The sequence below is a fragment of the Typopeltis vanoorti genome, chromosome 14, assembly GCF_054136105.1.
Source record: "Typopeltis vanoorti isolate ZY-2024b chromosome 14, IOZ_Tvanoo_1.0, whole genome shotgun sequence".
NCBI classification, from domain to species: Eukaryota; Metazoa; Arthropoda; class Arachnida; order Uropygi; family Thelyphonidae; genus Typopeltis; species Typopeltis vanoorti.
This window is the reverse complement of record NC_143562.1, coordinates 20,172,455-20,194,971: the sequence shown is the minus strand read 5'-3', so window position 1 is coordinate 20,194,971 and position 22,517 is coordinate 20,172,455. Positions and strand designations below refer to the sequence as shown.

Below are 22,517 nucleotides of genomic sequence, written 5' to 3'. Positions count from 1 at the left end.
AACATGGAATGTTAAGTCACTTCATGCCTCTAATATGCAGGGTGGTAGTCTCATGATGATGAAATTCATTTACTATAAACATCCTTGCCCATATTGGGATTTGAACACCCAAGAACCATTGGCAGGAAAATGGAAGCATTGTCTACTTTGAACTGTTATGTATAATGGTTTATAATAATGATTTATAACTTTTGATTTATAATATAATCATGATTGATCATCTGTCAGTACTGTTATGTGTAAATAAAATAAACACACTTCAAATGATATCTGGTCGTAGTTATATATACTCTCGGTATAAATTTGTGCAGTTCATAAATTTCACACCATTGCCACCCTAGATGGGCTTGTCTTCCTGGTGGAAGGCAATAATAAATGTACTAGGCCTCGTGAAATTTATTAGGGTGAGACATAATGGGGAAACTAGATCATGAGAAGAATGGTGATAATGCATACAAGTTCAGCCCCAGGTATGCAAATATGATAATGATATGAAATTAGTGAGCATGGTTATGAATCTAATGAAGAGGGTAGACCTACATATTTGGGGATTGGACTTTGTGTGTGGACAAGAAAGAGAAAGTTGCCCAATTGTGCCGATCCTGGCTGCAGATGTCAATATATCAAAAAGCCAGGCGATAACTTGCTATGTCTAAACACAAGTGTTTGGAGCATCAGGAACAAAGAGGGAGGGTTGAGTTTTGTCACCTTGGTGAATATGTTTGACCTAAGATTATTGGCTTTGGTGAAACCTGGGTTTGAGAACCATGTGTAGTAACTGGTATCGCATCTAAAGGATCTAGCATTTTTAGGAAGGAAGGAGTACTCTTAATGATATCAGATGATTTTGATTCCAGTTAGGATAGAAACTTATAAAAGTAATAATAGTAATGTCCCATGTGGTGGTGAGTTTAATGCCACCTGGGTGTGAAATGGAGGCTAACAGAATGAAATATATGGTGGGATATTGCTAGAGACCTGATGGTTCATTTGTGGGGGGGGGGTCGATGGAATCCATTGCCAAATTGCCCTGATGGGTACTAAACAAGTAATCATTATGGTGATTGAAATTATCTGAATATTCATTGGGCAGCAGAGAAAACTCAAGAATGAATTAGAATTTGACTACTGCAGATAGCTTTCTCAAGTAGCATGTAAAAGAAGAAACTCGAGGTCAATGAGTATTAGATTTGATCTTAGCATTAGAAGGAGCCTCGAGTAAGAATGTGAATGTTTTGCTCCAGTTGGTAACAATGATCATGCCATACTAATGACCTGGGAAGTAGTTAATTATATGAACGTTTCAATTTAGAAGAGGTTATATGCTGAATTACAAAGCTTGAAATTATTACAGGAGACTACTATGTTCAGCCCCATGATATCAATTACTGAATGGGAAGGATAGCAGCAGTGTATGGAAGGCTTTGAAAAGATGTTTAAATTATTCAGTATTTGAATTATTCCTAGAGATCAAAGAACAAATAGGATAGAGGTGAAATTGACATACAACCTTATTAAGAACGAAATCCAATGATGTGGAAGGAATATCATGAAAATAAGGGTGAGAGGAATAATGAAATAAAGTGTATGCCAGAAAAGTTGAATATTGTACAGAAAGCTAAATCAGTGTATTAAAAGAAATTGGCTGTACTGGTTAAAAGCAATTCAAAAGAATTTTATTGTTATGCTGCAAGTAAAAGAAAATATAAATGTGTGTAGGAATAACTTTATTAAATGCAAAAGGTACCTTTCCATCAGAACCAAATTGTTCAAATAATGAGATCTAATAGTTTGGTGTATGCAACATGGTACACAGGGTTACCAGTACCCTGGGCAGAGAGATAGAAGTGCATAAAGAGGTTCTAGAGTATTTGCATAAATTGGATAAGAATTCATCAATATGGACAGATGAGTATCAGAATATTCCTTTAGCACGGTGTTTCGCAACCTGTGGTCCGCAGGCAGACTTAAATTAATTAATAAATATTTTTTTTTAGTTATCTAAACAAATTAAAATTGAATAAGTAAAAATTATTGAAATCAAATGGAGACTTAAAAAAACAACAAATAGTGTCAGAATGTTCAAAGGCAGAAGCAATAAAACTATATTGTTGTTCACTTCACCCCTCTTTTATTACTCTTCATTCTGGCACTGCAATAATTTGTAGTAGTAGAATGATGAATAATAAGAAGTGTGAAGTGAACAACAATATAGTTTTATTGCTTCCACCTTCCCTTGCTGTTTTGTCACATTTCAAGTGAACATGTGTTATCCACATTTCAACCAATTGCTTGTTGTTTATTGATTTTTATTAGTGAAAGTTTTCCTCCATCAACCAAGGCACAGTATACCTTCAGAAGTGCTAAATGATACTTGGACAAAGTGTGTCGTGAGTTAACCTCAGTATTTATATATTTTTTGGAAATGTTTTTTAATGATGGAAAAGTGACTTAGAACTAGGACTTTGAAAACAAGAGCAAATGATACAGGTGATGCTTACCCTAATTATTAAAGTAGAAGAAACAAACAGTTCAAAGAAAAAATACAGTAGGAAATATAACAGTTCATATTTGGAATTCGGGTTTATTTGGTGTGGAGATGAAAGTGAACAGAAACCTCAATGTGTTTTATGAAGTGTTGTCGAACTAGTGCATGAAACCTGCGAAACTCCGACATTTAGAAACTAAACATTGTGATGTGAAAAATAAGCAAATTGAAAAAAAAAAGCCAATTTCAGCAATGCTTAGCGACATTAAATCATGGGGAAGATGTAGTTTCGGCTATGGGTTCGATTAATAGCAAAGCACTGGAAGCATCTATCCTTTAAATTTGTGCATAGCGAAAACAGGGAAAATTTACTATTTCCAGCTATACAAGATTGTATAGCTGGAAATAGTAAAAACTATTACTGGTAAAAACTGGTAAAAACTATGTTTGGCAACAAGTTACTAAAAGAAGTTGATTTGACTCCTCTTTCAATGACACTGTAGGTCGCAGAATTAATGATATAGCATGTGACATAGAATCTCATTTAATCAAAAGAGTTGAGAAGAGCCCTTATTATGCGTTACAAATAGATGAGACTACTGATGTTACAGATGATGTACAGTTAATATGCTACGTAAAATATGCGCATGATAACAGCATTCGTGACAATATTCTGTTTTGTAGAACTTTGTCATCCCAAACAACTGGAGAAGAAATATTTCACACTCTCAATAATTACATAATACACAAAGAGATCCATTTTTTACTAACTAATTTAAGGAAATTACAACGTCAACTAGGATATACATTCAAATAAATTTTAATATACTTCAATATTTTGGCAATGTCACGTTGCCATTTTCAAGAAACTTGAGAACAAGACACATGCACGCAGGCACAACAAACAGTAAATGAGGAAGAAGCAGGAAGCTGTTATTTCTCCTAAAGTCCTGATGGTGTCCCCTAGTGGGCAATGTTGGTATTCTTGGGCGATTGGGCTGAAGGTCTTCTGATGTAGGTTTCCCATATTTGAGGCAGTCTCATGCAGCCAAATTTGTTGAGGTTTGGGTTGTTTCTTAGGACTGAAGCAGATTCCATGAAAAAGCCTTTCAAATTTGTATTTACTACAGTGTATTATAGTAGCTTTCTTCCACCGTATTCTGTATCCAGCACATGGTCAGCAAGACCTGAGTGGCTGTATTGGTGAAACCGGATGTAGTCCTTGTGTTCTGAAATTCTGATATTTGCTGTCCTGCCTGTTTGGCCAAAGTAGGACAGCTTGCAGCTGCAAGGGACCTGGTATACACCAGGTAGGTCTAGGTTGGGAGGTTGGTCTTTATTAGAGCGGATAAGGGATGCCAATTTTTTATATGGTCTGTAACAAGCAGTTAAGTCATGTTTTTTTAGGATTTTTATAATTTTTTCCGAGGTGCCTCGGATATAGGGTATGGTGATGGATTTAGAGTAATCCTTGTTGTGAGGGGGGGGGTCGTGGTTTACTGGTTTCAATATTTTTTGGGGGGGTAGCCATTCGCTGAGAAGGTGTTGAGAATGTTGTTTAGTTCTGTGGTTAGGGCATTGTCATTGGAACAGATAAGTTTAGCCCTGTTGTGTAGTTTCTTAATGACTCCATATTGTTGCGAGGAGGGGTGGTGGGATTGTTGGTGAAGGTATCTGCCTGTATGGGTGAGTTTTCTATAGAATGAGAAAACCAAGGTTCCATCAGGCTGGCAGGTGACTAGTGTGTCTAAGAAAGGAAGGCAAACAACCAACACCCCAGAATTTGATTCTGGGGTGTTGGTTGTTTGTGTTTTAGGAAGGAGAGGAGTGCATTGGAGCCATGTGGCCAAATAGCAAACACATCATCAACATAGCGAAGCCAAATGGTTGGTTTTTGTGGGGCAGAGTTTAAGGCTTTCTCTTCAAAAGTCGCCATATAAAAGTTGGCCAAAGGTGGGGAGAGTGGAGAACCCATGGCTGTCCCCTCTATTTGTTTGTAGAATTTTCCTTGCCAAACAAAATAGCCAGAGTTCATAGTGAACTGAAATAGGGCCGTGATATCGGGAGGAAATTTAGCTTGCATTAGCTCTAAAGATTCTTTGAGTGGGACATTTGTGAATAAGGAGGAGACATCAAAACTGACCATTATGTCAGTGTGTGTTTGAGTGTAAGGTTTTCTATGCTGGCTTTGAAGTGGGCTGAGTTTTTTGTGTGAAGGTGTGTTGCCAGTATAGTGTGAGAGAGCTTTGGCCAAATGTTTAGCTAGGTTGTATGTGGGAGAATGAATGCCATCCACTATGGGACGTAATTACACATTTTCCTTATGTATTTGGGAGTCCATAAATACGGGGGGGTATGAAATTAAATGGTTTTAATTTGTTAGTGATTTCCACAGGCCAAGAAGTGACCTTCTTAAGGAGCCTGTGGAGTTTTCTAATTTGTGAGTTGGTGGGATTGTACTCTAGGGAGGTAAGTAGCCCAATCTAACAATAGAGCTTTCAGCTTACCTGTGTGATCCTTTTGGTCAAGCAATACTGCAGCATTCCCTTTATCAGCTTTGGTGATTATTATTTCCTTGTTTTTCTTTAATTCTAGTAGAGATTTAATTTCCTTACTGGGCATGTTGGCTTTTTGTGGTTTAGCTTTGGTCAGAACACAAGCCACATCCAGTCTAATATCGTTGGCGACGTGGTTTGGAAGGTGTCGTATCCTGCATTCAATTTGAATCATATCTTCAGCAGGTATTCTTCTGGGCGCAATAGCGAAGTTGTGGCCACGTGCGAGGGCGTCGAGTGCTTCAAGTTTCACACTAAATGACGAAAGGTTGACTACCGTTTCGGTAGGAAGTTGTGGTCTTGAGATCGAGTTCTTTTTTAAATTTTCAAATTTCTTGATGTGTCGATCTCGTACCTTTTTAAATTCTTTCTCTGCTGCAGTGCACGAGATGTCGTATAAAATAGACCAAATGCTTGAAAGGTCATCTTCGAGTGCCTGGATTTCTAAGTTAGCATAATTCAGGAAACGGCGAGTCATGGCGATTTGTTCCCTGAGTAAGGCTTGGCTGGCATGGTTATAAATACGAAGAGCCTTTTGCGAAAAGAAACGGTGCTTGAATTTCACACAGTTAGGAATTACCTGGTTATCCTGGCAGCATTTTAGGAAGGTGAGACGATTCAGTTGTCTTGATAGCTTTAACTTCGTTTTACCGTAATGGCGTGCTTTACATGCGATATCATCTCCGTGGATTATCGTAATTCTCGTGGAAAGGCTTAGACGTTGGTTATGCATTTTTTACTAACTAATTTAAGGAAATTACAACGTCAACTAGGATATACATTAAAATAAATTTTAATATACTTCAATATTTCAGCAACGTCACGTTGCCATTTTCAAGAAACTTAAGAACAAGACACGTGCACGCAGGCACAACAAACAGTAAATGAGGAAGAAGCAGGAAGCTATTATTTCTCCTGAAGTCCTGATGGTGCCCCCCTAGTGGGCAATGTTGGTATTCTTGGGCGATTGGGCTGAAGGTCTTTTGATGATGTAGGTTTCCCATATTTGAGGCAGTCTCATGCAGCCAAATTTGTTGAGGTTTGGGTTGTTTCTTAGGGCTGAAGCTGATTCCATGAAAAACCTTTCATATTTGTATTTACTATGGTGTATTATCGTGGCTTTCTTCCACCGTATTCTGTATCCAGCGCATGGTCAGCAAGACCTGATGGCTGTATTGGTGAAACCGGATGTAGTCCTTGCGTTCTGAAATTCTGATATTTGCTGTCCTGCCTGTTTGGCCAAAGTAGGACAGCTTACAGCTGCAAGGGACCTGGTATACACCAGGTAGGTCTAGGGTGGGAGGTTGGTCTTTAGTAGAGCGGATAAGGGATGCCAATTTTTTATATGGTCTGTAACAAGCAGTTAAGTAATGTTTTTTTAGGATTTTTGTAATTTTTTCCAAGGCGCCTCGGATATAGGGCATGGTGATGGATTTAGAGTAATCCTTGTTGTGAGGGGGGGGGGGTCGTGGTTTACTGGTTTCAATATTTTTTTTGGGGGGGGTAGTCATTGGCTGAGAAAGTGTTGAGAATGTGGTTTAGTTCTGTGGTTAGGGCATTGTCATTGGAACAGATAAGTTTAGACCTTTGTGTAGTGTCTTAATGACTCCATATTGTTGCAAGGAGGAGTGGTGGGATTGTTGGTGAATGTATCTGCCTGTATGGGTGGGTTTTCTATAGACTGAGAAAACCAAGGTTCCATTAGGCTGGCGGGTGACTAGTGTGTCTAAGAAAGGAAGGCAGTTGTTTTTTCTTCTTCCAGAGTGAATTTGATTCTGGGGTGTTGGTTGTTTAAGTGTGTTAGGAAGGAGAGGAGTGCATCGGAGCCATGTGGCCAAATAGCGAACACATCATCAACATAGCGAAGCCAAATGGTTGGTTTTTTTGGGGCAGAGTTTAAGGCTTTCTCTTCAAAAGTCGCCATATAAAAGTTGGCCAAGGGTGGGGAGAGTGGAAAACCCATAGCTGTTTCCTCTATTTGTTTGTAGAATTTTCCTTGCCAAACAAAATAGCCCGAGTTCATAGTGAGCTGAAATAGGGCTGTGATATCGGGAGGAAATTTAGCTTGGATTAGCTCTAAAGATTCTTTGAGTGGGACATTTGTGAATAAGGAGGAGACATCAAAACTGACCATTATGTCAGTGTGTGTTTGAGTGTAAGGTTTTCTATGCTGGCTTTGAAGTGGGCTGAGTTTTTTATGTGTGAAGGTGTGTTGCCAGTATAGTGTGAGAGAGCTTTGGCCAAATGTTTAGCTAGGTTGTATGTGGGAGAATGAATGCCATCCACTATGGGACGTAATTACACATTTTCCTTATGTATTTTTGGGAGTCCATAAATATGGGGGGGGAGGTATGGTGTTAAATGGTTTTAATTTGTTAGTGATTTCCACAGGCCAAGAAGTGACCTTCTTAAGGAACCTGTGGAGTTTTCTAATTTATGAGTTGGTGGGATTGTACTTGATAGTGAGGTAAGTAGCCCGATCTAACAATAGAGCTTTCAGCTTACCTGTGTAATCCTTTTGGTTAAGCAATACTGTGGCATTCCCTTTATCAGCTTTGGTGATTATTATTTCCTTGTTTTTCTTTAATTCTAGTAGAGATTTAATTTCCTTACTGGGTATGTTAGTTTTTGATAGTTTTGCTTTGGTCAAAACACAAGCCACATCCAGTCTAATATCATTGGCGATGTGGTTTGGAAGGTGTCATATCCCTTAGTAGCAGAGGCTCTACCAATCGACTAACCTTTGCCAGCTATAAGACTTATAATAGTGTTTGTTACTGTAAACATTCATTTACTATTTGCAATGTATTTTTAACTTTACAGTTAATTACATTCCACCTGATAGCGTAATGATTTCTGATGTATTAGTACTAAGAATAGAAATACAATAGAATAATGACAAAGGCTTTAAATTAAAGATGCCTTTCTGGAGAAAAGAGAGGAAAGTAAAGGTGTTTACAATTGAAGGTTATTGACATGACTTTTTTTTTTCTTAAATACTGATATAATTATTGAGTTAGAATTTTTTTGTGTATTAAATTATTTACAAGGAAGTATAACTTTAATTTCCAAATTATTGTATTTCTTATAGAGTCCTGTGCACCCCCATAGGTAAGTTTTGCTTTCGCTTTCATGTAATATGCTGATTTTTAAACATTTTTAGTCAATCTGCCCATGTTAATGTTTTTTTATTTTAAAAGTGTATTCCATAAGTGTGATATACCATTTCAGATTTGTTCTTTACTGCACTTACACTTTGAAATTTATACACTGAGAAAATTTATTTAAAACTAATGAGCTGCTTTTAACTCTATACGCTAGATTATAGCGGAATCTATAACATACTAATGCCTAAAAGAACACATCTTTTGAGAAGAAAAAATCCTAGATGTTTCTTGAGTAACTGGGTCCAGATAAAAGCAGATGAATGAAAAAGGATGAAAAATTAGTTCAGTTGGTTTGAAGCTGAACTGTGAATGCTTGTTGATTGGAATGTTTACATCCTTAAAGGAAAGTGGAGAAATGAAGAAGATATGTTAAAGGGATTGTCCTATGAGTAGTATAAAGTATTTTTTAGGAACATTTTGATTGTCTGATTTTAGTTAACTGTTTTAGAACAGTATTTTAAAGTGAATTTTCACCTTAACTCTTCATGAAGATCATAATTATTATGGTTCCAGAAGAATCAGCTTGTAGGTCCAGTACTATGTCATGTATGTCCAGTATTATTGGAGTTTTCTTCCTTTCACTCTAGATATTGTTTTGGAGTTGGAAATAGTTAACTCTTAGTCAGTTCTGAAATCCTGGAATAATAATCATATGCAAATTGTATATTTACAATAATATAGATTGCAGTTATCTGCATGAACAAGAAACCTGTGATGCTTGAGGTTCATTGGTGTGGATTGTGAAACAGACATTAGGTGGGGGGGTTTGAAAAGTTCTCATAAACACCTAAAACAAATAATAAATTTAGTTTAATCCTTTATCCAAGTGTAAACAAAGTTTGCACCTGAAAATATCTTCAGGACTGAGGTAAGGTGGTACATCCCTTGGCAATTTGTAGCAAAGGTGGACCAAGATCTCATCACTCCTTGTCTCAGTATGTCCCATAATGCAAAGCACATCTCCTTGCGGACATGTATACTGCTCTGCATTAAGGGAAGGGCCACTACCCAGACCGGTTTTGACCTTTATTGAGGTCTCGTCAGTGGGAGGCAGACCCAGAGTGGTGATTCTCAGGCAGAAGCAATGGAGAGATCACATTTACCTATACGAGTTGCTGTTGCTTCTGCCTGACTATCACCACTCTGGGTCTGCTTCCCACTGACGAGACCTCAATAAAGGTCAAAACCGGTCTGGGTAGTGGCCCTTCCCTTAATGCAGAGCAGTATATATGTCCGCAAGGAGATGTGCTTTGCATTATGGGACATACTGAGACAAGGAGTGATGAGAGCTTGGTCCACCTTTGCTACAAATTGCCAAGGGATGTACCACCTTACTTCAGTCCAGAAGGTATTTTCAGGCGCAAACCTTGTTTGTTTACACTTGGATAAAGGATTAAACTAAATTTATTATTTGTTTTAGGTGTTTATCAGAACTTTTCAACCCTCCCCTCCCCCCACCTTTTAATGTCTGTTTCACAGTCCACACCAATGAACCTCAATGTTGGAAGGTTATTTTGCACTTGGTTAGACTATAGTTACACAGGTTACACATTCTACAAAGTAATTAATTTATATTAAAAAAACAAAACAATACATCGTATTTTCTGTATAGTTTGATTTGACGCCCTTGTAAAACTGAGCTCGATAAGTTAACTAAATTTACTTATCGTGCGAGATTTTACACTACCTCAATTCCTTCATGGTCATTATCACAACTTCTCAGCACACACTCGTAGATCAGGTTGTCTGATGTAAGTAGACCAAAATTCTGCAGATTTTCCAGGTACAATTCCTGTTCAAATTGAGAAAGTTTGTAAAGTTGATCAGTTTATCTACCTGGGCTCATTGTTTTCTACCAATCAGTCATATGGAGGAAATAAGAAGGTGAATTACAATGGGAAGATCTGCAATGACTCAACTCACCAAAATCTGGAAGAATATATCTATCAACACAAAGATCATACTGGTCAGATCAGATCCTTGGTCTTCTCTGTGGTTCTTTATGGCTCAGAGTCTTGGACACTGAACAAGGCAATTAAGATTAGTGCTTTTGAAATGTGAGCTTGGAGAATGATGCTTTGAGTTCTTTGGACAGAGAAAAGAACTAACCTGAGATCAATTAAATCTTGAAATGAGTCTCTGTAACATGGTAGGGAGAGAATATTAAAACACTTTTCATGCTGAGCCAAGATGCCAAAAGCTAGAAGAGGTAGGCCTATGGGAGATGGATAGATCAAATTCCTGATCTTACTGGACTAGAGTTGGAGGATGCACATAGAATGACTAAAGAAGACTGAAGGAGAAGATTGGTCTCAAGCCCTCAGCCATAGGATGATTGAACAAGAGAGAGAGAGACTTTTAGCGAAAATATTCAGTAACAGCCAAACCTTCATTTACTCATAAATGAAAACATCGGTTTTTGTTTTGTTTTTTTTTTTGTTTTTTTCCCTCAAATCATTAAGAAATTTAGCATGCCTTATTACTAGTTATATATCACTAGTTAAATACTAGACTTCAGTATTTGCTGTCATCTATCTTCTTTTAAAACAATATCCTCACTGTGATAGCTCCTCAACCAAAAGAGACACCAGTGAAATTAATTCGGAAGAGTATTTTATTTTCATACACTATTTACTCAACATAATGGTACATTTTCTGCATTGTGTAACTGTTTCAAAGATATAGTTAAAAAAAAAAAAAAACCTTCCAGTTTCTGTTTCTTTGTCTCTTCTTGAACACTCATCATTTTCAAAATGGATACCTGTGATATACCTTCATTTTAGGAACTGATCAGAAATCCAATGGAGCAAGTTTAAGTTCTAGGAAAGATGTTCCCTACCTTCCAATCTGATTTCTTTGATAGCTATTATCTACTATACTGGCCTTGATATGTATACATGCCAATAATTACATGGATGCAAAGTGTCCATTGAACTAAATATAACATTTGGATACTATGGAAATAACATGGATATTATGATAGCACTCCATGAAAAAGTTATGCTATTACTAACTTCTGATCAACAATTTTTCTCCAAATTAATCTGCCATCTGTCAAGACCCTAACATTATCAGACTATATTTCTATCAGGAAGAACAGGAAGATCTGTTAACATTTATCTTGGACAATGTAAAAAATACATTCACTACCATTATTATGGCACGTTATGATTGGCAGACCACGCTTTGAACACCCCTTCATACAGGATTTTAGAAGTTGTTACAGATCAGAAAGGTTATTTTTAGAGTCGGCCGTGGCTATGAAGAATTCTCCTAACCTGAACAAGTATGACTGCATTAATTTGCCAAAAATTTGGGAGACTATTATCTTAAGATGAACTCCTACATAACTGTAATACTTCTTTTTTTACATTAGAGGGCACCAAATTAGGACTTTAGATTTTTGTCCATTACAATTTGAATTGTTTCATTTATTGTCACATATAAGCTATAACAGTCGGCTCTGTGCATCTGAAGATGCTGATTTGAAATTCAGCAAAATAGACGCCAGCTAATAAACATCTTTTTTTTATAAAATAGTTTGTTTGGTGGTGTTAGTACCTTTACTGATTCTGTTGTCTATTTCCATATTTAATTTGCCATCTTCACTAAAAATTGTGCCTAAATATCTGAAATGTTTTACTTGTTCTATAGGCTCACCATTCAGAATTCTACTCATTTCCATTGTCTTTGTATTTTCATTGCTGATTTTCATACCAAATTTATTACAACAGTTATTCAATTTAGTCAGGGAATCTTGCAGACTTGTGCTAGATTTATAGAAGTATAACTCATCTGCCTAAAATAGAGCTAAGATTAACATCACCAATTTGATACCACATTCCTAATGTGTTTCATATAGATAATGAATAACAGTGCAGGTAATGTGAACCTTGTTGCACACCTGATTTGACATCAAACCATCTTCCTGTACTTCCTTCGATTCTAATTGCTGACGTATAGCTTCAATATAAAGTCGGTATAATATCCCTTTTACACCATATAATCGTAGCATTTTTGAAGAGCTTTCCTCTTGGCACCTTATGCCTTTTCTAGATCAACAAAATTTAAATGCAAATTGTTATATTCCCAAGATTTCGCAACTATGTGTCTCAAAATGAAAATCCTGACACCTCTAGTTGGCCTGAATCCAGCTTATTCTTCACCAAGCTTCCCCCCTTTCAATTTTTTTTAAGCCATTTCTCAAGTATGCTTACATAATTTTACCAGGAGTGCTAAGTAGGAAAATTCCTTTATCACATTCAGTTTTATTTCCCTTTTTATTGATGGGTAGTATGAGAGCTCTACTCCAATCGTTCAGAATTTGACCCTCTGACTAGGTTTTCTGAATTATGCAGTACAGCCACTGTAAAACTTTTATACCTTCCTATTTGAGCATTTCTAGTCAAATTTCATCTACTCCAGCTGCCTTTCTGCATTTTAGGTTTTCGATGGGTTTTTTCTACTTCAAGTATGGATGTATGTTCTGATTACATTCCTTTTTTGAGAATTTTCTGCTGTCACTGGTGGTAGAAAAAGATATAAAAATATTCTTTCAAAAGTAATTACTCCAGGCATCAAGAATATCTTTATCTTCAATTTTCATGTCACTTTTATCATCTGATTCCTTTTGTGATACTTGTTCCTCTATTTCTAAGCTATTTCAATAGCCTCCAGAATATTTTGCCACCTTCCTGATATTTATTTTCTATGTTCTTACCAGTTTTACCATGACTTGTTTAGCTAGGTTTACATACTGCTTTGCTTTCTTACATTTTTCTCTGTATTCTCTAAGCAAGCTGACTTATTTGCCAGAAACTTTTGATATGCTTTCCACTTTTTTTTGACTGCTTTAACTTCCTGGGTTCATGGAGTTCTGAATTTTTTCTCCTCACCACATGTCTCTGGCTGAATCAATTTTTTTATTTTATAATTTGCCACTGAATCTTCAAGATTTGGTTCTTGTTAATAACTGTTAACATAATAATAATAACACATAACTAAAGACTTTAAATCATTTTAAAGTAGGGATATATTTCTTGCTGTGCCTTGAGGATCACATAAAGTAATAAATAAGATTGTCAAAGAAGTAACTGATTGCTGAAGTAAGAACACTTATTTCAATTTGCAATACATTCTTCACTCAAAAGCATAGTTGATCAGTTTTTCCTCTCAAATATTGAACAGTTTAAGAGAAAAACAAGTACAAGAAACTACTTTTCTGTCAGGATAAACAGTCTCTTAGATTATGAAATTTTAAACTTATTTCATGTTTTGCATACACTCTACACTACTTCAGTATTAGGTCATAGTTTCTTGTTTTTTGAATAGAGCTGGTGCATAAAATTACTGAAATGGGATAATTTGTATGAAACATAAATTTTATTTTATATATTGTATCCTTTATTATCATAAAATGAGGAGGTATGCTGAAACTTGAATTTTAGTAAAAAGTTAATTTTCTTTTAAAATTTTTCCAGCTTTTTTTAATACATTATCTTTTTTGTACAGTATATCATCATGGCTTAGCTGTATGAAAAGTCGGGTGAGTCTTGCTTTTGTCTTCTCTGAGCTTGTTTTTGTGATGTGTTATATTGTTTGTCTGTGAGCTATTTTATAGTGCATTAAATGCATGTAATCACTTTCTCTTCTATGCATGTATTCTATGCATATATTCTGTATGTATGCATGGATGAGTCTACAAGATGATTAAATTTTGCAAACATCGAATCTGGTAATGTGATTTCGTTATTGGCTTTCTTAACACATCTACACTGAGTATTATTTTTTTGCATTTGTAACCTAGTAGACATGAAATAATTGAGCAAAACGCCAAGGGCTAGTTACACTGGATTGCTTTCTTCGACGAAAATAAAGTTTGTATGTTTTTAGATTCATTAAAAATTCTTATTTTCTAACCATAAATAATACATATCATTATGTCCAGATGTATAGTTTTTCAAATTAATAGTCAAAACCATTAGTGACCACTCATTCTTTTTTTTTTTTTTTTGTAAATTTGAATCTGTCTCTAGTGATGGAATTGTTAGAATACACTCATCTTTCAGGTCTTGTATTTTATTATTATGCATCAGCTTTATGAATAGCTTACAGTCTTCTCCATATTGCCATGGTTTGTTTCATTTATTTATTGATTTTTTTTTTTTCCCCACACCATGGTCTAATTTTTCATACTATTATGCTTTTTACCAGAAATAATTGGGGGGGAGGAGGAGGAGATTATTAAAATATGTACAAAGATAATATTTTACATTTAAAAATTATTAAAATACTGTATTCGGCATTTGTTTTTACCTTATCAACAGAATGTGCTCTAGACTTATACTTTAACCCGTGGTCCTCTAAATCATTGTTGGCCTATTCTCACATTATTATACGGATAGCTCTGTGGAGTCCGAAGACTCATTGCAGGAGACCCAAACTATCCACACGATCTATTATACCTCTCCTTGAACACGTAAACAGATAAAGCACTCACAACTGACTTTGGCAGCCCATTCCTTTCATCCACAACTCTCTAGGCAAAAAATTTAGTCCTCACACCCTTACTAACTACACCTTTATTCGACTTCAAGGGATGACCCTTTGTTCTGCCCTCCTCCAGCAAAGTGCTGAAACATTTCCCCTGCATCAATCTTATTTTTTTATTTCATGTGCAAACTACAGAAAATGTAAGAGCATACATATAAATGATTAAACACATACATTTAAAGAAATCGACATTAAAAGAATAGGGATCATGGCAGAAAATGGGGGTCATAGCAGAAGTGTTCATGTCGTGATCCCTGTCGGCTTGTTTACAAGCCGCGAATTCTGCTGTTGGTGATCTACAGTATAGCATAGTGCAATACAGTCTGCTATTGTTTTATAGTGCAACTAGCATCTTCTTTATCAGAGACACAATGATTAAAACTCAATGGCCCTTATGGGAACCAACCCTGACAATTATCTCACACAATACAGAGGACTTCTCCTCTGTAAAAGAAGATCTTATAGCAAAAATGTGTAAAGAACAAAAACGTGACATTTTATGTCTACAGGAGACACACAAAGGACCTCAACAAGCCAAACCTAAAATTGCTGGAATGAAGCTCATAAAAGAAATCAATCCTATAAAACCCATTAAGTAATTTCATCATCATCATCATCATCATCAAATTCCTGCCATGTACCCTCAAGGGGTGTACAGGATATGACAGTACTACATGAAAAAATTACATCATTCCTAACTTCCTATCTACAATTTTCCTCCAAATCAGTCTGTTACTTGTCAAGACTCCAACATTATCAGATCTTATATTTCTATCATCTAAGGCACTTTGTACCGTATCAATCCACCTATATCTTGGTCTTCCTCTGGGTCGTTTTCCTGCCAACCTGGCAGAGAACACTTGTTTTGCTAATCTTTCCTCTCCCATTCTATTTAGGTGACCATACCATCTGAGATTAGCTCTGCTAACACATTCCTGGATACTGACAATGTCAAGTTCTTTCCTAATATCCTCATTTTTAATATGATATTGCCATTGATGCCATCTGTTCACACCTCTAATCTTTCTCAGGACTCTCATATCTGCGGTCTCTAGTCTTTGGTCAAGTGTTTTACTTCTGACCCAGCTCTCAGATCCATAAGTTAAAATTGGTTTGAACACAGTCTTGTATACAGATAATTTAGTGTTCCGACTAATTTCTTTCTTATTCCATATGAATTTATTCAATTGACTTCCCACCATACCAGCTTTGCTGATTCTGTTGTCTATTTCTATATTTAGTTTACCATCTTCAGTAAAAATTGTGCCTAAGTAGCTGAAATGTTTTACTTGTTCCACAGGTTCTCCATTCACAACACAGTTGACATTTTCAATGATTCTGCCTATTTTCATTGTCTTTGTCTTTTTATTGCTGACCTTCATACCATATCTATTACAACAGCTATTCAATTTAGTCAGAGAATCTTGCAGACTTGTAGCGGATTTATTTAGAAGTATAACATCATCCGCATAAAGCAAAGAGCTGACATTAACATCTCCAATTTTGATATCAGGTTTAATACCACATTCCTTCATAATGTGATCCATATAGATAATGAATAACAGAGGGGATAATGTACATCCTTGTCTCACACCAGATTTAACATTAAACCATCTTCCTGTACTTCCTTCAATTCTAACTGCTGACTCACAACTCAAATAAAGACTAAGTATTGCTTGATATAATGCCCCATTGACACCATATAACTGCAGCGTATTGAATAGCTTCTCTCTTGGCACCTTGTCATATGCCTTTTCCAAATCGACAAAACTTAAATACAGATCTTTGTTATATTCCCATGCTTTCTCGACTATTTGTCGTAAAGTGAAGATCTGATCCTGACAGCCTCTATTTGGCCTGAATCCAGCTTGTTCTTCACCAAGCTTTTCTTCCACAATTCTTCTCAACCGTTTCTCAAGTATACTTGCATAGATCTTGCCAGGAACACTCAGTAGGGAAATACCTCTGTAATTCTCACATTCAGTTTTATTTCCCTTTTTATATATGGGTACTATGAGAGCTCTACTCCAATCATCGGGAATTCGTCCCTCTGTCCAGGCTTTCTGAACTATGCAGTGCAGCCACTGTAAGACTCTTATACCACCATACTTCAGCATTTCTGGTCGAATATCATCTACTCCTGCTGCCTTTCCACATTTCAAGCCTTTGATGGCTTTTTCTACTTCAAGTATGGATATGTATTCCTGACTGCATGCCTGGTCAGTGTTTTTTACCAATGTGCTGTCATCACTGCTTGTTTCATTTAGCAGTTTTTCAAAGTAATTACTCCATTCTTCAAGGATATCTTTTTCTCCTGTTTTCATTTCACCTTTATCATCTCTAATTCCTTTTACAGCACTCTTTCCTCCATTCCTAAGCTTCTTCAACAACCTCCAGAATATTTTGCCACCTTCTTGATATTTATTTTCTATATTCTTGCCAAAGTCCTCCCATGACTTTTGTTTAGCTAGTTTTACACACTGTTTAGCTTTCTTACATTTGTCTCTGTATTCTGTAAGAGTAAAAGCTGATTTATTTGCCAGGAACTTTTGATATGCTTTCTTCTTTTCCTTCACTGCCTCTTTAACTTCCTGTGTCCACCAGGGAGTTCTGATTTTTTTATCTTTGCACACAACCTCACCACATGCCTCTCTGGCAGAATCAATCAATGTTTCCTTCAGAGTTTGCCACTGAATCTCCAAGGTTTGATTCCTGTTCTCAAACTCTTTCATTTTCTTTTCAATAATATTTCTGTATTTTAGTCTACAGTTTACATCTGAGAGCTGCTCAACTTTTATTCGCTTTAAAACTTTCTTACATGTTATTCTTTTCAATATGAAATTCAATTTTATCCTGCTCAAGACTAAATAGTGATCACTTCCAATTTCAAATCCTCTGTACACTCTGGTGTCCTGCACCAGGGAGAAAACATCACTATCAACAATAACATAGTCAATGAGACTTTTCTTATTCCTAGCCTCTTCTCTCCATGTGAATTTGTGCACATTTTTATGTTGGAACATGGTGTTAGTAATAACCAGTCCATGTCCTGAGCAGAAATCCAACAGATATTTGCCATTATTATTAGCTTTGCTCTTTTCTCCAAATTTTCCCAAAATATTTTTGTATGTCTGACAATCATTTCCTACTCTACTATTTAGATCCCCAACAAGGACCAACTTTTCCTTTTTCATTGTGTCAGTTGCTTTTTCTAAAGCCTCAAAAAATTCCTCCACTTCTACCTTAGTAGAACCTTCTGTGGGACCATAGGCACAAATAAGTCTCATTGTCCAGTTCCCCATTCTCATATTTGCCCACATTACTCTACTTGAGACTGACTGCCATTCAAGAAGATTAGCCTCGTATTTTGTGTTGAATACTATGGCTACTCCTTCTTTTCCTTGATCGTTATTGCCTGAATATAACATTTTGTATTTATTGCTCAGAAAGATCTCACCAGTTTTGGTCTTTTTTGTTTCAGTCACCCCTATTATGTCGATCTGGTACTTATCTAATTCCTCAGCTAGCTCCATTTCTTTGCCATTCAGGCTTCTTACGTTGATAGTGCCGATCTTTAACTCTGGTGATGTTGAGTTGGGGTTTGTTTTCAGATTTGTTCCAGTAGCTGACTTTTCGCTGTTCGCCCTGGTTCCCTGGCGAAAACAACGGGGGCCTTGTTTAACCGGGCGACGCCCCAGCCGGCATGAAATTTTATCATGTTGTACCATCATTTTTTATTTTGGTTTAACCAATAAGAATAGAATTTGGTCGGCTAAATCCCAAATTGCCAGCCCATCCTCGTTCGTTCAGTATCAAAGTAGATACCCAACAGGGTGCACCACGAGAAGGTGAGGATTGGACATTAGGTCAGAAGCCCTGGTCGGTTCTCCGCATTCCTTTAAAGGCTATGTGGAGGTCTCCTCTCAGTTATACAGCTTTGACCCTTAAGCACCCCTGACCCTTAAGTAATTTAAATGTTTCTATTATATCTCCTCTTTTTTCTCCTATCAGTCAATTTCTGCAATCCACAAACTCTCAATCTATCTTCATAGGGAACATTTCACAGACCACTCACCTCTGAAGCTTCTCCACCACCACTTCCTCATCCTCAAGAAACTTAGGAGACCAGACTTGAGCACAGTAATCCAAATGTGGATGTATCAAGGCCTTATAAAGAGGAATAACAACTTCCTTATCTCTGCTTGTTAATGTGTTCTTTAATAGCCAAATAATCTTATGGAATTCCTTAGCAATAATATGTCCTCTAAACGTTAACTCTCTGTTTACCACTACTTCTAAATCTCTGGCTTCATCTATTTCCTGGAATACAGTACCATCAGTGTGATAGACAGCTTGCAATCTGTTTATCCCAAAATGCAGAAATTTTACATTTCTCCACATTAAACTGATACCCATTGTCTTTTGCCCATATTGCCAGCCTATTTAATCGTCCTACAAGTTCTCCACATCCCTTTGATTAACTATTACTCTCCCTAGTTTCACATCATCAGCAAACAATGGAATGTTTCCTTTCAGGTTGTTTCCTATATCCTTTATGTACAAATTATAAATTACAAAATATAAATTAAACAGCAATGATCCCAGCACTGAACCTTGTGGCACACCACTAGTCATCTGCTTTTTGCCTTGATTCTGCCCCTCCATATACCACTTTTAGATATGGTGGCTGCTGGACAGTAGCCACCCTCTTATCCACTTAATCAGTGTCATATCCAAATCCATTTGTTCTAATTTGTGTTCCATGAAACAGAGTTTCATTTGGCATTCTGTCAAATGCCTTTGCAAAATCTAGCAATATTATTGTGTAACCATTTCATTTATCCAACTCTGCTGTTACTCAAATAAAAAGGTAGTAAATTACTTATAAAGAGGAATTTACATGTTCACAAAGCCATGTTGCCCATCATGTGGTATCATATTTTTATTCAGGCATTCTTGAATTCTCTTTTTGACCAATTTTCCAGTATTTTTACTACCAACCCTGAGATACTGATTGATCTATAATTTTCTACTGCAGGCTTAAAACCTCCCTTATGCAAGGGAATTATTTTGTCCTCTTTCTGCTCCCTTGGAACTCTCTGATGTGCTAAGCATCGTATACTATTCAGTCCCAAAAAACTTAGCATTGTGATGATGTGACAATAATTAAAGCATCCTTCTAAAATTTGTTATATCATCCAAAATTTGAAATTACTGCAATGTTTTGAAAAAATGACATTCTAGCATGGATTAAATAAATTTTTAAGTCTTTTCAGAATCATTGTGCCATTCTTATGTCAACAATTTGCCTTTGTTGAAATCAGGAGTGCATACTTATTTTCCCAAAGTATGTTTAAAAGATTATTAATAAAGAAAAGACATTCACAAATATGATAATTTGGTAATTGAAAACTGATATCTTTTGGAATCAAGAGCAAAGTAATCTGTTGATATTCTACTTAGAGCTGGAGGTTGTAGTCCTCGGGAAATGCTCTTTCATGAGGAAGGGTGTTCCACAGAACCAAGCCAGATGGAATAAAAGACTGGGAGTAACAGGTATAGCTGTTACTCCCAGTGTTACTCTCTCTCTTATTTTAGTCACTTATAGTGGCTGAAGTGAAAGAGAAAGGCGGGGGCGATTGTTACTCAACCAAAATTGCTCTAATCCTCTGAACTGCATCAAAAATTGTTGGTGGGAGGGGTCCGAAGAATGGAAATAGTAATCTGAGTATGGGGAGGAATGTTACTGATATCTTCCTACTTGGCAGTGTTGTAATGCCAGATTATACAAGATTCGTGGGAGGATATTCCGTGACATGAAACTTGGGTGAGATTGTGATCTGAATTACAAGAGGAGTAGCCACTTCAACAGTGTTTCTGGAAGAAGAATTGGTTAAGAAAAGATTCAATGTTTTGGGTGCGAGAAGATTGTCAGAATTCTGGTTGGGAGATAATTTGTTTTAAATCATTACATGCTGCAAATAGTTCTGCTTTTCTTCTAGCTTAGTCAATAGAATTCAAAAAAAAAAAGGAGTCAGTTACAATTGTGGACATTAAAGTTGCCAAGGAATATGACTTTGCTGTTAGGGAATTTGCATTGTATGAAATCAGGCTTCAAGGATAAGAAGTTAGAGATTGGAATGATGTTATGAATTGGGGAGAATGATGACTAGATGAATAAGACAGGGAAATCTTAAATCTTAAATCACAGAAAGTCAAAAGGGGGAATTAACATTAGGCATCCTTTGGCAGTGATGTCAGATCACACAAAAACATAAGTGCCACTCTTGCAGCAGAAGAAATCATGTGGAGTTAAAGATGGTCTGTAGTTGCAGAGATTTCAGAATCAGTAAACAATAAACATGGTTGTGTTAGGATGTCTGCAGGTGATACACATCATTTGGATTAGTGTTTATACTATGAATGCTGAAATGAATGTAAAAGATAAGGGATATAATTATAATGTGTAAAGTCTTAATTTTTTTTTCTAATTTTAAAAATTGATTAGAATGCTGTCTAACATGATGGGAACCACACAGTGTGAGGATATATTTTGCTTAAGTGTCCTTTCACCTCTGAAGGCAGACAAAAATATAACTGGAATTCAAAATGTCAGTTGTTCTTGCTCTAGACATTCTAGCATTCGTTCTGTTTTTCTCTTGGTTGTGGTAGAATAAATAATGAAAAATGCCATTCTCGCTTATGGTTGCCAGCCTGGTTTCCAAGTGTTTAGCGTACCTGCTTTCCATCCAACAGGTTGTGGATTCAAATCCTTCTGCAGGGATGGATGTTTGTGATTCTTATTTTGTGTACTGCTATAACCTTTGATATGGTACAGCAAGACCTTTACTGTCCTTGCACCATTAAAACCCAAAAAGCATCATTGGTTATGGTCATCTCAAGCTAAGTGAATTTTTTGCAGTTATCTGTATTCAGAACTGAAGATTTTTCTAGCACTTCATAAACAATATAGAAATGTGAGTAATGGTGTATCACATGATCACTTATATATTCTTTTCTAGATGAAAAACGCTATCTCTGCTTCATTCCCTGGATTAATGACTTACTCTGTGACCTTTGGAACTGGAAGGTGGGGGATTTTTGTTGGTGCTTTGGCATCAGCTGATTTTGAAAGGCAGTCTCCATACAGAACTTTCTATCCAGTTGTAAAACGTTATTTCTCTACATTGGTTTTTTCCAAGACTTTTAGAGAGCAATTTGCTCTCTAAAAGTCTTTCTACTTTCTCCTTTCCCCCTCAAAGCAGTGTCAGTTTTGCTCAGCTTTGAAAGTACAACCAACCCATACTGAAAAAACAGGTCTTCTGTGAAAGTGAATATAGCTGTTTCCTGATTTACAAATTCCACATGACTTTGATGTTCTTTCCATTTAATGTTGCACAGTGATCAACATTCATTATGGTATGAAATAGTGATTAATTTCCTTCACTAGGAAATTAATGATTTTAATTCCTTAGCATTTCAACCATCATGATTAGTCATCTTATGGTGTGTGTGTGTGTGTGTGTAACTGGGAAATAATGAAAAGAATGGGTTTTCCTCAAAACACTATCAAGTTGATAGCCAACTTGTACAGGGAGCACAAAAAAGCCACTGTAAGGTGTTGGATTAAATGATTGGCTTCAGGTGGGAAAAGGAGTTAGGCAAGGATGTTTACTTTCTCCTCACTTGTTTAGTATATATGCAGAGGACATCATTTATGAAGTATTGGATAAGCTCAAGACAGGAATTAGGATA

At 36.4% G+C, this 22,517-nt stretch overlaps 1 protein-coding gene across 1 annotated transcript in view; it reads left to right on the top strand.

The window, feature by feature from the left end:
- LOC150099281 (uncharacterized) overlaps positions 1 to 22,517 on the top strand; it is a 109,487-nt gene that overhangs the window by 33,009 nt on the left and 53,961 nt on the right. Inside the window, exon 4 of the mRNA XM_090404302.1 lies at positions 8,135 to 8,154. Within this exon, the coding sequence (XP_090260428.1) occupies positions 8,135 to 8,154 (20 nt within the window). The remainder of the gene's footprint in view (positions 1 to 8,134; positions 8,155 to 22,517) is intronic.